The 16621-nt window shown below is 34.2% G+C and overlaps 1 protein-coding gene across 2 annotated transcripts in view; it reads right to left on the bottom strand.

Annotated features, from left to right (window-relative positions):
• The window catches only part of stxbp1a (syntaxin binding protein 1a), a 58823-nt gene that overhangs the window by 18874 nt on the left and 23328 nt on the right, over positions 1-16621 (bottom strand). For both annotated transcript variants that reach the window (XM_056446129.1, XM_056446128.1), the window contains exons 2-13: positions 14567-14616; positions 14263-14344; positions 13781-13857; positions 12940-13018; positions 11530-11633; positions 7392-7540; positions 6113-6197; positions 4348-4478; positions 3021-3128; positions 2855-2915; positions 2371-2436; positions 462-542 (exon numbers count right to left, since the gene is read on the bottom strand). In XM_056446129.1, the coding sequence (XP_056302104.1) occupies positions 462-542; positions 2371-2436; positions 2855-2915; positions 3021-3128; positions 4348-4478; positions 6113-6197; positions 7392-7540; positions 11530-11633; positions 12940-13018; positions 13781-13857; positions 14263-14344; positions 14567-14616 (1073 nt within the window). The remainder of the gene's footprint in view (positions 1-461; positions 543-2370; positions 2437-2854; positions 2916-3020; positions 3129-4347; positions 4479-6112; positions 6198-7391; positions 7541-11529; positions 11634-12939; positions 13019-13780; positions 13858-14262; positions 14345-14566; positions 14617-16621) is intronic.

Below are 16621 nucleotides of genomic sequence, written 5' to 3'. Positions count from 1 at the left end.
CACTAGTTCCAGTTCTCTCTGTGATTGCAAACACACATCTGAAGCTTGTGAAGACTTATTCCGAGGACTATAAATAACCTTCACTCTCACACACATTGCTTGTTTGTTGTAAAATTTCTAAGCATTCTCTTGTCTAGTCTTGCCATGTTTTTGACCTTTGCCTTGTTTTCTCGTGTATGTTGTTTTGCTGCCTATAACGCTCATTTTGCCTGTGACCACAACTATGATTTTGGATTACCCTCATGTATCTGTTTGTTCTTGTTTGACCATTGCCTGTCTGAATAAGCTATTAAAGAAACCGCGTTTGGACCCTCACCTTTATTATCACTCGACTCTTTATGTTACAGTAATGCAGTTTGGTGGACATGAATGTTAAAATCATTACATGAAAGATATTTAATTTCTCCACTAACTGATTTTCTCTGTTTCTCAGTGATGTGTGCTGGTGTATATGATTTTACCTGCTCTACACGGCACAGTTTGTCCACAGTTCCTTGGTAGTGCTTCATGCAGTCTTCAGCCAGCTGCAGATGAGTTGAGTACTAGACACACACACAGATTATCAGGATGAGTAATGTGGGCATAAAGTATACTTCAAATATTAATTTAAAAAGCTCAGTTTAAATGCTGTCTGTTTCTGTATGCCTAATGGGCTATATGCACAGCTAGAGTTTTAAAGCCAATGATAACCTTCCGGTGAAAGCTTAATGTGACTATTTTCAATTTCACAAGGTTGTTTTTAAAGCATCGATGTTGTAATGTAATTACAATACATTCAGTTAAATAGACTTAAGCATTCATTTAGTTGTTCAAGCGTAAAACGAGATGAAAGACCGTTGTCATCACTAGTGCCGTCTGTAGAAACAGGATTTTATATGGATTACAAAATTTAGGCAGCATTAGATGTTACAACAACTGTTAACTTTTACTGTGCTATAATTATTGAATATAACACATTTGCTTTTTATAAATACAGCGACTTGGGCGTACTGTAACAGGCTGCTGAAACAATTAAACTGATACGCAGCAGTTATGGTTAAAATAGGAAAAAGAATGAACTTATTTTTGTTATATAATTCAAATATAAAGCTTCAAATCGATTTTTTTGGTATTTTATTGTTCACAGAACTTGTTGTTATACTCAATGTCTTTACTTCTTTGCAAACATGATTTGAATGACGTATTTCCAACTGTTTAGAGAATAGAATAGAATAGAATAGAATAGAATAGAATAGAATAGAATAGAATAGAATAGAATAGAATAGACAAATATACAACTGAGAAAATAAGTATTGAACACGTCACCATTTTTCTCAGAAAACACGTTTTTAAAGGTGCTGTTGACTTAAAAATTTCACTGGATGTTGGTAACAACCGAATAAATCTGTGTATGCAAAGAAAACTAATCTAATTAGTTTACAAATAAAGTTATGTGTAATAAAATGAAATGACACAGGGGAATAGCATTGAACACATGAAGAAAGGGAGGTGTAGAAAGGCAGAGAAAGCCCAGACAGCAGCTGAAATCTCTCAGTAGTTTTTCAGCAACCCTCTGCTCTTCATCATTGTAAATCAATATTTGCTGCTTTAGTCCAGCATCTACTTTAGCAGGATGATGAAGATGAAACCAGAGTGGACATTTCAGCATGTCAATGATCCAAAACATGGCCAAGGAAACTCTCAAATGCTTAAAATCAAGCTGTAGAATGGCCCAGCCAATCACCTGACTTGAATCCAATATAGAATACAAATTGAAGATCAGATTTGATAGACGAGACCCACAGAACTATCAAGATTTTACACTGTTCAAGTCCATGAAAACTCACACCTGAGTAATTCATGTGATCATTCTCCATATAAGAGGCGTCTTTTAGCTGCCATCACCAAAAAAGCCTTTTAGATAAAGTATTAAATACGTTCTTTCTCCTTGTCATTTCACAGTTATTACACATGACTAATTTTTCCTTTTTTTTTTGTTTTGTTTGCTTTTTTGTTTTGTTTTATTTTTATGTTTGTATTGTTTGGATGTTTACTAAAATCTGGTTCAATTCCATGTCAACACTCCCTTACAAATATTTTTTCGCAGGAAAAAAACATGATGTGTTCAATACTTATTTTCCCCACTGTATATTATTGTGTTCAATGTATTTGCTATACAATATACATAAAAAATAACATGCAAGTACAAAATCATACATTGTATATTAACACAATTCAAAACAAGAAGAGATAAAAACCCACTAATTACACAAAGCTCAGAAAGAAAAGAATTCTGTCCCCCACATGTGAAATGATGGCTATGCACTGGTCAATAATGTCAATATATGAACGGTGATTCCCCTGAGGTGTTTGAGTTGTGACCTCTCTCACCTTGCTGAGCTCTTTCTGATACTGCGGCATCTTCTTCAGCATTTGAGACAAATCCCTCATGGTGGTCTGGAGGAAAAGACAGCAAAGCAGAGGTCAGACGCTGACATGGCTCACATCCAGAGACACAGATTAGGTATGCTGATATTATGGTTTATTACACTGCATGAATAACATTGTTTACATTGCTTACAAATGAGAACAACAGACATAATCACTGCAACTAAAGAACAACAAAATCTCTAGTTAGTCTGATGCAGACTACCATTTTATTTTTCTATAAAAGTATTCATGCTTATTAAATATACTGGGATCGACAACAAGACTTTTGTCAGGTAGTGTATACAATTTTTTAATCACTGTAAGAAAATTGCTTAAAACTACAGTGTGTGTAAATCTGCCAAAATGATGGACAGCCTTCATTTCTTTCCGTCACCGCTATTAAAGGAAACATTTTCAGTTAATGTGACCGCCGTCTTCAGCATACCTTCTCTCCAGTGTTCATGCGTTTGCTGGCAGAAAACTCCTTGAGTGAGCGCGTCACCTCCCTGTGTGTGTAAGGGAAAACAGAAAACAGCGACGTTAACATATCAGATGGCAAATATTAAAAGAAAACCAAAACTTCAGGTTGAAAAATATCTGTCTTTACTCACTGAGAGACCTCAGCGATATGTTTGTGTCGTAGAGCAACCCAGAGATCATCATCTTCATGCAGGAGCACCTCCTTCTCACGAGAGTCTCCTATTCCACTGGTGTCATACCTACCAGGTACAAAGCAAACGCATTCATTTGACAAATTATCAGAATATAATTGCTGTTGCGTACCACCACTGTTGCATGCACAGAGTGAAGCATGGGAGTGGATCAGTGATGGCAATAAAGTGTCATGGCAATCCCTATACCCAATACCATTCTGGAGGGCAATGTGTACCTAACGGTTCAAACAGTGTATCCTGAAGGTGGTGCCATGTATCAGAGTGATAATGCACCAATACACACAGCAAGAGTGGTTTGGCCTGCACAGTCACTAGACCTTTAATATTATTGAGCCACTTTAGGTGTTTGAGGTGACCTGTCTTCCCCTGAAATATGATGTTTGTGTATGGTAGGGGGGGTCCAATTTCACTAAATGACAGTGTATGCGTCATTAGTGACAGTGTATGCGATGTGACAAATAAAGGCCATTGATTGATTGATTGATTGATTGATTTTAGAGTCAGGAAACGTATTCCTCTACTAGCATCACATAGTTTCCTGGCCTCTATTCTGCAGGAAGAATGGCTCAAAATCCCTCTGGCCACTGAGCAGGACTTGTAAATGTAATTTTTAAGATGAATTGAAGCTGTATTGGCTGCAAAAGGAGGCATACACCATACTAATGAATTGTTGTGGTCTAAAACCAGGCGTATAATAAATATAAAAATATGTATAATAAATAAATAGTTACTGTTTTTTAAGGAACACTCCACATTTTTATGAAAACAGGCTCATTTCAAAAGTTAAACACCTCTTTAAATCTGTTTAGCTGATCTCTATAGGTCTGGCGGGAGAACGTTTAGCTTAGCTTAGCATAGATCACTGAAATGGATTAGACCATTAGCATCTTGCTCAAAAATGACCAGGTTTTCCACCATTTTCATATTTGAAGCTTGACTCTTCTGTAGTTTCATTCTGTACTAAGACCAATGAAAGAATTTAGTTTTGCTATTTGCTATTTCAGGCCAATATGGATAGATGCTAACAGTCTAATCCCTTTTTTTTTAAATAATTTTTTTAATGTAATTATATTTACAAATTGAAACATTTTAAAACATATTTAGTTTTTGGTCAACTAAATCTATTTGTAATAAAAATGAACATTTATTTGTTTTAAAATAACTTAAATAATACAATTTATATTTTAATCATTATTTCTTTTTACATTGTATTATATTATATCATTATTTTATATAATATTACAATTGTTTTTATTTCACTCACTTGTAGACATCATTCTCAATGGGCAGGAGGTCGTAGGCCATAGCCTGGAAAGTGAGCTCATGCAGGACAGGAGAGACGGGGTCAAATCCTCGGTCCAGAATAATGAGCTGAGAGCGAGCCTTATCTGGACCCTGCAGACACAGAAGAGCTCTTAAAAATCTCACCCAACAATCTCCATGTTCAGTACAAAACATTTTTAGATCAACAAAGCTGTCCACAAACATAACTGGGGCAGGAATGAAGAGTAAACAAGCTGCTCAAATATGTCTATATGGGGAAAAAGTCCAGATTATATAAATGAGACCAAGACAAAGCAATGATTAGTTTACAGCAATATTGGTCAATACTGCATTTTTTATGCATTGGTTGTGCTTTGGGGCTTTCCATAAAGAGCTTTTTTTAGTCTAATGGAAATAAAACACTTTTATTTGTTATTTTGTCACAGTTTATTAATCTTTATCTGTAAATTTCAATTAAAATCATATCTTATGTTTTTTTCTCTTCATTATCATAATAACTTTATTATTCTGAAAGATACAGAGGAATATGTTCATACACATTTTGTCTAATTATATACAACATTTCATTCTACATTTAAAAAAATGCAAAAATTAATATTGTTTTGTGTCTGCTTGCAGTATTTTCTGAATTATGAAATGATAAAAAGAGATTCCAAAATCCCGTCTGTTAAAACATTTGAATCTAATGTGGCAGAAAAAAGGTATTTTGAATAAGAATTTTGAACTGTTTTTGTGCAATAATCTTTTTTAAATAATAATTATTTAATAATTTATTAATTATTAATTTATATAATGAATAAATAATAATGAACAATTATTTAACTAATTAAATATCATATGTGTTATTAATAATAATATATTAAATTATAATAAAATTAAAAATGTACCCTCTTTATTTAAAATGTTTTGCCCTAATCTTTGAAACTCTCTTCAATTTTAAATTGTAACTTTGCTCATATGCATTTAACAAAATAAAACATTTCCAAAACCCTGCAGGAACCTGCTTTTATTCCCTCTTGTTGTATGATACTTATTATACTTCCTTACACATCTGACTGACTCAAAGCAACATCTATTGCACTCATGAAACACATTAAATATGTTCTTGTTTTCCTGTAAATCAATCGCTGCTCTGTTTATACTCAAGAAATGCTTATTCAAGTTCTTTATAATGTACAGTTGGTCAAAATTATTAGCCCTCCTGTGAATTTTTCCCAAATGATGTTTAACAGAGCAAGCAATTTTTCACAGTATTACTTATAATATCTTTTCTTCTGTAGAAAGTCTTATTTGTTTTATTTTAGCAAGAATAAAAGCAGTTTTTATTTATTAAAAACCATTTAGGTCAATGTTATTAGCCCCTTTAAGCTATATTTTTTTCGATTGTCTACAGAACAAACCATTGTCATGCAATGACTTGCCTAATTACCCTAACCTGGTTACCTAATTAACCTAGTTAAGCCTTTAAATGTCATTTAAAGCTGAAGACTAGCATCTTGAAAAATATCTAGTCAAATATTATGTACTGTCATCATGGCAAAGATAAAAGAAATCAGCTATTAGACATTTTTAGACAAACTATTGTTTAGAAATGTGTTGAAAAAAATATATATTTCCGCTGAATAGAAAATGGGGAAAAATATACAGGGCTAATAATTCAAGAGGGCTAATAATTCTGACTTCAGCTATACATGTATTGTGTTTTTTCTCTCCCTGCAGTGCAATAACAGAGATGTGGCTCTCACCTCCCCCATTGTAGGATCATCTGCCTTGTAGGCGTCCAGTTTGTCCTGAAGCAACTGAGCCAGAGTGGCGTTATCTTTATATTCCCTGCATGTGCACAGAGAATCACAGCATTACAGCAGACAAAACCAAAGACAGCTCTGATAATCCCGAGACTACTGGACATCTGTTTTATCCACTCGTTCCTGCTGTAAGTGTGTGTTTGTTTAATAAATACACTTGTATATGCTACCGATTTGGGATCAGTATAAGATTTTCACATGTTTTTTTTTTAAGGAGCTCTCCACATTTTTGTGAAAGTAGGCTAATTTCAAGAGTTAAACACTTGATCTTAGTCAATCTCTGGGTCTAATGGGAGAATTTTTAGTTTAGCTTAGCATAGTACATTGAAACGGATTAGACCATTAGCGTCTCGCTCAGAGTTTTCATATTTGAAGCTTGACTCTTATGTAGTTTCCTTTTGTACAGATGAAAGATACATTTTGCTATTTGAGGCAGATATGGATAGGTGCTAACGGTCTAATCCAATTCAATGATCTATGCTAAGCTAAAATGTGAATTGAATTGAATTGAATTAAGCTAAGCTAAAAGTTCCTCCCTAATATCTAAACCCAGCTACTATCTTTCGCATAATTTTGCATTATAAAAGGTCATATTTTGGTTTTGGGGGTCTCCAACAACAGGCTGATATGCATGCAAGGACTAAAAAATCTCTCATTATCTTATAATATGCATTTATCTTTACTAAATTATCCCAACGACTCCTATATGATTTGTTCAGTGATTCATTTGTTCCCAAACCCCTTCTTAGCACAAAGCTAATCTACGCTGATTGGTCCAAAGCCTGACTCTTCTGTGGTTTCATTGTGTGCTAAGACCAATGTAAAAGAAATTCAGCTGTTTTCAGGCGATATGGATAGATGCTAACGGTCTAATCCGATTCATTGATCTATGCTAAGCTAAGTTAAAAGTGCTACCGCCTAAAGCCAACTACTACCTTACTATTAATAAGCAGCAAATTAGTAATTTGCTAAGCTTATAGTCTTCATTAATACTTTGCTAATAGAATGAATTTTACATTCAAATAAAATGTAAGCAAAAATCCTACTGATCCCAAACGTTTGAGCGGTAGACTTATGTGGAACTGCATCATTAAAATCATCAGTTAAGCTGATGAAAAAAGTGTGTTATGATAAATCTGTGGCCTCAATCGTAAGTCGCTTTGGACAAAAGCTACTGTTAAATGTGTAAATGTTAATGGCTGTGTTGACCGTGGCTCACCCTCGGTATCGGACGGCCGGATACTCCTTCAGTGTGGCACACAGAGTTGCCAGCTGCTCTGCCAGCCGCTCCATCACAGGGTTCTTCAGCTGTGTCTTATGAGGGCTGTAGAAACTCTGAAAGGCATCAGGGTTGTCCAAAGAAAACACCTAAACACACACATGGTCAAACTCATTACTGATGGCCAAGCAAATGACACTTTTTGTGTTTTAGTTTTGTTTTTATAATGAAACATTTAAGGGCAGGTTTAACTAAATATATATTTTTTAATGTGCTTAAATCATTCACAAGCGTGCTGATCCACAATATTGAATTTTTGCATATAAACGATATAAGCTTGACTTAACTAGATGAAATAAGTAGCCAGATTTTGAAAGATTATGGTACTATGGTAGTATCATGATACTATGGCTTCAAAATACTGGCGGTGCCGCTGTAGTTTGTAAAGGGTTGTATCGTCATTTACGGTCTATCAAGAATACATAAGGTTGCATGTGGAAAAGTCACTTAAATGCTCACACTTCTCTGCAACAATAGACAATTTTATTTCAGTAGTCTGTGTAGCCCTTTAAGGTTGCAAAACTGTAGAATTCACACCTAGGTAGCCTATTGCACGTTTTCTGACGTTTCAGTTTGAACGCACATCTGAATCAGTTCATTTCTGTTCTTGTTAATATGATTTAGTAGCTACAACAACCGCAACAATCTCTTAAAAAAGTGACTAATTTTGTTTGGTATAGTTTGAATCTTTATTTTAATGTATTTTTTGTTAGTCAGTTATCTACAAAATAGTTTAGGTGAAGTGATGTGCAAATACTTTTTTCATTAATAATGTAATAATGAATTCAATTTAAGTAAGCCTGTAATAACATATAATATACAGTACTTCTGACAGTTTTCTTTCTTTCATAGATTTGAGTTATGAACTACAGTTTCACAATACTACTTGGTATCATGATTTTAACATACAAAGCAGTGCATGGGCTAGCATCTGATTAAATTTGTGACCTGGTAACTCTGGCCACTCCCACCCGCAGTCTTCGTTCTTCATCTGCAATCTTGCTGTATCAGCCACGCTGTAAACTGAAGACTATGGGTGGTCGTGCGTTTTCGTACAGTGCGCCTAAGTTATGGAATGGCCTACCCACCAGCATACGGAATGCTGTTTCTTTAGAATGTTTTAAGAAACTCCTTAAGACTCACCTTTTTACCGTTGCTTTTAACTTAGATTGATTATTTTTGTTAATTTTATCATACAATTGTATTAATAGTTCATATTTTATTGCGGTCTTTTTATTTTTTGACTGTTTTATTGTTCTGCTTTGTTTGCCTTCTATCTCTGTTAGCGCTTTGGGGCTGAGAAAAGCGCGTTAAAATTAAAATGTATTATTAATATTATTATTATTATTATTTGATCTGCATAAAATGTAATAAATACATAACAAGCATGAATAAATTCAATAAAACAAAAATTCTAATGAAATAAACAGTGCTTTTTTCTAGGGAATCTAACAGTCACGGACAACATATGCTTTAATATGTAAAGGTTAAAATGAAATTAACCTTTGTTAAAGGTACAAAATAAATAATATACTGACATGTGACGATTTATTGCTGAAAGTTTTTGCAAAAAATAAATGTAATAATAAAAATAATCAAATCAAATAATAAATGTTATGTAACAGTATAATGTATTTCTGCACGTTCAGTTTTAATGTAAAGCTTGCAGGCTGCATAAAGCAATCATTTCCTTTGAAAGATGGACTAGGGGGGGCCAAGTCGGAGCACTCAATCTGGTCCCCTTGACTCTGCGCTGGTTGGGAAAATTCCAAATTGAACCAAAACAAAACAAGGAAAATTAATAAACTTCACAGACACATTCTGGAGACTTATTTTACATTTTGTAAAAAAAAAAAAAAAGTCAAAATTAGAGCCCTTTTAAAAAGATATTGATTCCAAACCTCTGATCTATAGTGCATTATTTCAGATTTTTCAATAAACAAGTATATTATAATAAATTCTGTATATTTCTATAAAATGATTAATAACAGTTCTTTTGTAGTTATGTCACCATCTTTTGTGCGACAAAATGAGCTCATCTCTACATCCTGTTTCCAAACATTTTTACTATTTATGAGCTTCTAGTTGAGTGACGTGTCTCCAGGTCATGCTTTCAGGCCTTTCTATATTTCCTGTAGCTCAATCCATGTTAACAGACAGTGGATCGTCATAGGTCTTTACAACCCCCCTCTTCCCCCCTTATCAGCACACACACACGGTCACATGACTGTCCTTCTGTTCAGCAGATGGCTCATTCCCTCTGTTAACCTCGTCTGATTGGCTGAGCATCTCTGTGGACGCTGCGTCGGCCAGTCACGTGTCTCAGAGCGAGGTCGGTTTGCTAAACACAGAGCTGCAGCATCACGCCAGGAGAAACGCAGCGTTCCTCTGACTCCACTGAATTAATCATAGCAGACAGCCTCAGCAGCAAGGCATTATGGGCCAGACTGCATCACCCCCCACCCTCAGATCCATTCTCCAAATCTATATTTTGTGAGATATTGACGTTTCTGGGTCCAAGCCTCTATAATCATTTGGATTGAGAGAATTTGATTTCTGTAACCAATTATGATAACTGTTTAGTCATATTAAGGCTGTGCAATATGACAACAATCTCACGATATATAGTTAAAGTCAGAATTATTAGCCTTCCTAAATTATTAGCCCACCTGTATATTTTTTTCGCCAATTTCTGTTTGACGGAAAGATTTTTTCAACACATTTCTAAACATTTTAATAATTCATTTCTAAAAACTGATTTCTTATTTCTTTGCCATGAATACAGTAAATAATAGTTTAATACATATTTTTCAAGACACTTCTATACAGCTTAAAAAATGCAATTTAAAAGCTTAAATAGGTTAATTAGGCAGGTTAGCGTAATTATCATTGTATAACAGTGGATTGTTCGGTAAACTATCAAAACAAAAATATTGCTTAAGGGGACCAATAATATGGCTTTTAAAAAATTAAAATCTGCTTTTATTCTAGCTGAAATAAAAGAAGTAAGACTTTGTCCAGAAGAAAAAATATTATAAGAAATACTGTGAAAAATGCATTGCTCTGTTAAACATCATTTAGGAAATATATTAAAAAAAAAAAGAAAATTCATAGGAGGGCGAATCATTTTGACTTCAACTGTGAGTCAACTTATATCCTGATAATGACTATATCACGATATAGTACCATTTTTTGTAAATTCAGTCAATTAATATATACAGTCAAGCCAGAAATTATACATTTTCCTGCAAATTCTAACTTGAAATGTTTGTTCAAAATATGAAAATGTTAAATAAATATTAATAAAAATATAAAACACTTTTTAAAAAAATGAATGATTACAGGTCCAATATAGGAAAAAAATGCTAAATAAAATCCAAAATGTTAACATTGTACACTGTAAAAATCCGTTATCCAGAAAAAAAACGTAAAATAACGGCTGTTAAACTACAGAAACTTACCGTAAAATAAAAGTAGTTAAATTACAGAAATGTACCATAATTCAATTTGGCAGAAAATTTCTGTAATTTAACGTCCCTTATATTAGAGTAAATTTTTGTTATTTAACGGCCGTTATTTTACGTTTTTTTTTTCTGGTAACCCAGCTGCTGGATAAAACATAAAATAATGATTTTTTTTTGCAGTGTACTTTCAAGATTGCAAATTTCTCACAATGCTGTTATTCATGTTTCTGTCTGCATCTCGTAATGCTGTGTAATATCACGCTCTTCTAAATTTTGAAAATGTATTACTGTAAACAATATATTTTTGCGACACTATGAAATAAACAATAGAATATAATATAAAACGCTAGACTTGTATTTTGTCCATATGATTTATATATCATCATACAGCACAGCCTATATCACATATTATATAATCTTTTACAAAATCATGGCAATAATGTAGATCATGATATTGAACAATATTCCAGGACATTATTAGCATATATTACTACTATTTGTTAGTTTGTTTGCTATTGCTTTTGGGGAGTGTTTGAACCCAGAAACTGTGAAGTGTGACATCAAGCTGAATAATTGGATATGGACTGTTATTATTTTTATCTGAAATGGCTCACCTGGGACTCGTAGGGCAGGAAGGCGATGTTGATCTCATTTAGGGTTTTAATGGTTTTGGAGGCACGGCTCTTCACCACTTCATTAAACAGGGGGTCAGGGCACGCTGAAAAACATTTGAAGCATTGACAGCACTGTGTTAAAGGTTAGACATGTTATACATCACATATTACTATATATTTTTTTTTGTAGTGTATAAAATATATTTAATTTTCATTTTGTTGTATTTATTTATTATACAACTATGTATTATATGCAGTACAAAAAATTTAAATAATTGTAAATAAGAATAAATATACACAAAAAATATCATTTTATATACGTTAATAGTTTAGACACTATAGTTGTATATCACCTATTACTATATTTTAGTTTTTTTATTGTAATGTATAAACATGATTTATTGTAATTTTTATAATATTATATAATATAAATAATAAAATTCTAAAATATTAACGTGCAGAATAATTTATAAAATTTAAAATCATAAAATATATGAATGAGTTTTATATTTACCATAATAAAAGTATTATATATTTTATATATACAAATATTATATTTATTTATTTTTTATATTTTATAGAAACCATACAAATCATACAAACATTTATTCATTCATTCATTTTCTTTTTGGCTTAATCCCTTTATTAATTCAGGGTCGCCACAGCGGAATGAACTGCCAACTTATCCAGCACATGTTTTACGCAGCGGATGCCCTTCCAGCTGCAACCCATCTCTGGGGTTGCATCCATTCACACTCATACACTACGGACAATTTAGCCTACCCAATTCACCTGTACCACATGTCTTTGGACTGTGGGGGAAACCAGAGCACCCGGAGGAAACCCACGCGAACGCAGGGAGAACATGCAAACTCCACACAGAAATGCCAACTGACCCAGCCGAGGCTCGAACCAGCGACTATCTGGCTGTGAGGCGAAAGCGCTACCTACTGCACCACTGCATCGCCCAAACATTTATTATACAGTGCAAATCTAAATAATTGTAAAAATAATAAATATAATAATAAATAAATATAAACAAAAATATGATTTAAATACATTTTAGACTATTCATTATTTTATTTATACTATTTTAGATGTATACACACATTTGTTTATGAAAATAAAGGTATCTAGAAAAAAATGTAAATATATTATAGAAAAGCTTAAAATCTATAATGAATGCTTTTATTATAGATTTATTCATATGTGTTGTTTAGTATCCCAAACCAATAATTTCAGTCATCTTTCTGTCTAACACTACATTGTTTTAAAATAAGATTCATAAAATACTCATCTTGCTGAGTGATGGTCTAGTGGTGTTGTTTTGAGCATAGTCACATTAATGCTGTAGTGCATATTACACTTGCAGGGCCCTTGAAGTGCAGTGAAGAACCCTCTGATACTCACAGTCAGTGAAGAACACATGAGCCGCTTTATATTTGGCTGAATGGGGATCCTTGAAGTCATTGACGAGAGTCTGCACAGACTGGTAAGAGAAGCACAACACACTTTAGATAAGAGTATTTTAGGAACCACTGTGGCCAATAGAAATGAGGAGAGTTTCAGGCTGTTTGTCAATAATGCATGAGTGTACAGTATGTATTGTGATTGAGTGACATACAGTACTGTGCAAAAGTCTTAGGCTACTAGTATTTTCACCCAAAACCTACCTGCAAAACTATGAGCAAGTGTACCAAGTGTTTTAAAAGCAAAGTGTGGTCAAAGTGTGGTCATTGTTTATATAAGTTAATTGATAAATAAAATGCATGTATGGATTCTTTTTGAAAGCATCCTCATTTTACAGCATTTTTACAGCAAGTGCCTAAAACTTTGAACAGTACTGTAGCTTTGCAGGTCGGTTTTTTAAAGCATCTTTGAGATGTTGCCAAAGTTCCTCTGGATTTAGTTTAGTTAGTAAGTCATTCCAGACAAAATGGATGATGATCAGATCAGATCTCTGAGTAGAACGCTGGCTGTAGTCAGACTCCTTGTGCAGACAATAATCTCACTGTATAATTACAACTAATGACAAAATAAAGTTTTGGAAATGTAAGTTGATTTTTCAGACTGACATGCTACAGAAAATCATAAAAATAACCGACAATAAATCTTTGTTTTTGGTAAAAATACTAGTAGCCTTTTGCACAACACTGTATGTTTAGTGTGTAAAGTGTGGAGATTCCTATTCCACACTTGAACGTCTAGGCTGGAGGTGTTATTTAGTTTAATTAGCATCGTGTTTGAGTACCTTGTCAGTCGGGGTGATCAGGTAAATGGCCTCCAGTGAGGGAAGAGGTTCTCTCCGTTTCATGATGTCTTCAACAACTGCAGAAATGAAGGTACAAACAAGAGGTCAGTCACAGGAAAGTATGTTGAGGTTTTTTTCTAGATGTAGTTAAAAGTGCTTTTGATTGTGATGTGATTGTTGTACAGTGAGGTTTACCTGCACTGTACTTCACTAGCTGGCCTCTGTTAGTGTTTCTGTACAAAGTTACCTATTGCTAAATTGAATATAGTTTGATGCATTCAAGATCCATTCATTTGCAGACTTCTCTGTGACGTATATATGCTTAGTTGGCTTACTGATATGAAAAGTTATGTTTATATTTAACTGGCCACCATTTCTCAGCATTCAAATGAGTTTACATGAGATCAATGCTAAATCAAGAGACTGGGAGTTGTTGACTATTCGCAAAAGATTTTTTTTTCAGTATGTGAGGATTGACTTACTAGTGATGCCCTCTGTCATGATATCAGTCATTTTGCAGCAGGACGACAACATCCTCATGCTGAGCTGGTCCACTATCAAAGCCTACAGAGAGAAAAAACAATCAGAAAACTCAGAAACTAAGTTTGTGCAGATACACATTTGAATTCATTTAGAGATGGAATAAATATGCATGCTGTGTAAAACGGGTATGGCAGGATGGATGAAATAGTTTGGGCTTAATTATTCACACATATTTTGGGACTCGATGAAAGATTAGAAGTGTGATGTTGTGAATGTGTGTTTGTGTGAATGTGTTTGTCTTACCTTCCATTCTCCCTTCTTCTTCACCTTCTTGATGACATCATTCATAATCTCTGCAGAAAAAGAGAACATTTATTAAACATCTGGGATTAGCATTATATACATACCTGTGATATCACAAATTTACAGTGTATTTAAAGAGCCCCTATTATGGGTTTTTGAAAATGATTTTCCATGCAGTGTGTAACACAGCACTAAGTGAAGTGAAATATCCAGCTAAGGCTTAAATCTGAAAGTGTGCCGAATTTAAAACTATTGATTCATCTATAAAAGAGTCGACTTAGACTGGTTCAAATGAAACGCCGCTGTAACAAGTCTTTAGCCGTGACGGCGATACAAAACTCAAGCCTCGCCCATTTGTTGCACGCAAACCCGGAAAAATTGAAACCCCCACACACAAACACTGTAGAAAGAAGAAGACGACAAACACTGTAGCAGTTCCCGGTTGAATAATGTCGTGACGACGATGTGCTCTAAAGTGTGAAGGAAAGTTTATTTTTGCAAAAATACCTCAGCATTATAGCCCCAGGCTTGTGCTGTGTTCCTGTCATTTTTCTGATGAATGCTTCAGCAATCTACACGCTTACGGATAATCTACACGGATTCATCGGCCGTTTGTTAAAGGAAGGACCAGAAAAGACTATTGATGTATGGGTCTTTGTCAGAGCTTGACACGAACTTTACAGTACACAGTTCATGGATCAGTTTCTTCCTCCATTTCAAAAGTGTAAGTAACTTAAGTGCGATTAAAATGCCTCCTTGCTTTCTCTAGCTTGCAAATTATGTATTTAATTATGTTTTGTTACTTGTAACTGGTCCACACAGCTTGTACTGTATCTGGTTAACTCTTTATATTCTCATATCGCGTCTAAAACCATGTTGAAAACACGACGCGTGCCGCTTTGTTTATGGATTTGAATGTAACTGTGAGATCGCAATCCTCTGCCATTTGTCGTTGCTATGGCCACCGTCAGCTGTTCCTCCACGTGTGCATTGCTTTAATGCACTCCTGCATTTCGCACACACATACACTCTGCACTCTGACTACTTTAACAATGTTGATAAGCCATGGTGGGCGATTCTCTCTGTCTCACAATGAACGCAGTCAATCTATCGCAACAGACTGGGTCATCAGACCAATCAGCATCGTGCTAAGGAGGGGTTTGGGAACAAATTAATTGCTGAACAAATCATCATTGGGATGATTAGTTAAAGATAATTGCGTTTTATAAGACAATGAAAGTATTTTTTGAACTGGCATGCATTTCAGCCTGTTGTTGGAGACCCCCAAAATCAAAATATGACCTTTTTAAATGCATAATAGCGGCTCTTTAAAATTATTTGTAGTTATTATTCTGTCTGTTATAACTATGCACTTTAGCATAAAACAATATCATATGTTCAGTTTAAGTGTTATGTAAATATATGACACTATTTACCCATTTTTACTCCAAAACTGTAAGTAGCATCTACACTATTTGAAGATTTGTAAGATTTGTTAAATCTTCTTAAAACATGGTGACATTTATTTGATTAAAAATACGTTAAAACAGTACTGTGATGAAATACTTCTTAAGATTTCTAAATATATCATTATTTATTTTATATCAAAGCTAGTTTTATGAAAGAAGGGATAATTATTTGTATTTAAAGTGCACAGCTATTTTTGTTTGCATCAAACACAGTAAAACCCTGTTAAATTAGCCAGAAAGCAGCATTATTCATTCATTCATTCATTCATTCATTCATTCATTCATTCATTCATTCTCTTTTCAACTTAGTCCCTTTATTAATCAGGGGTTGCCACAGCGGAACTTATCCAGCATATGTTTTACGCAGCGGATGCCCTTCCAGCCACAACCCAACTCCGGGAAACACCCATACACTCTTGCATTCACACACATACACTACGGGCAATTTAGCTTATTCAATTCTCCTACAGCGCATGTCTTTGGACTGTGGGGAAAACCGGAGCACCAGAAAGAAACCCACACCAACACGGGGAGAACATGCAAACTCCACACAGAAATGCCAATTGACCCAATCGAGACTCGAACC

This window comes from Danio aesculapii, chromosome 21 (genome assembly GCF_903798145.1).
Source record: "Danio aesculapii chromosome 21, fDanAes4.1, whole genome shotgun sequence".
Taxonomy (NCBI): Eukaryota; Metazoa; Chordata; class Actinopteri; order Cypriniformes; family Danionidae; genus Danio; species Danio aesculapii.
This window is presented reverse-complemented; position numbering and strand designations above follow the sequence as displayed.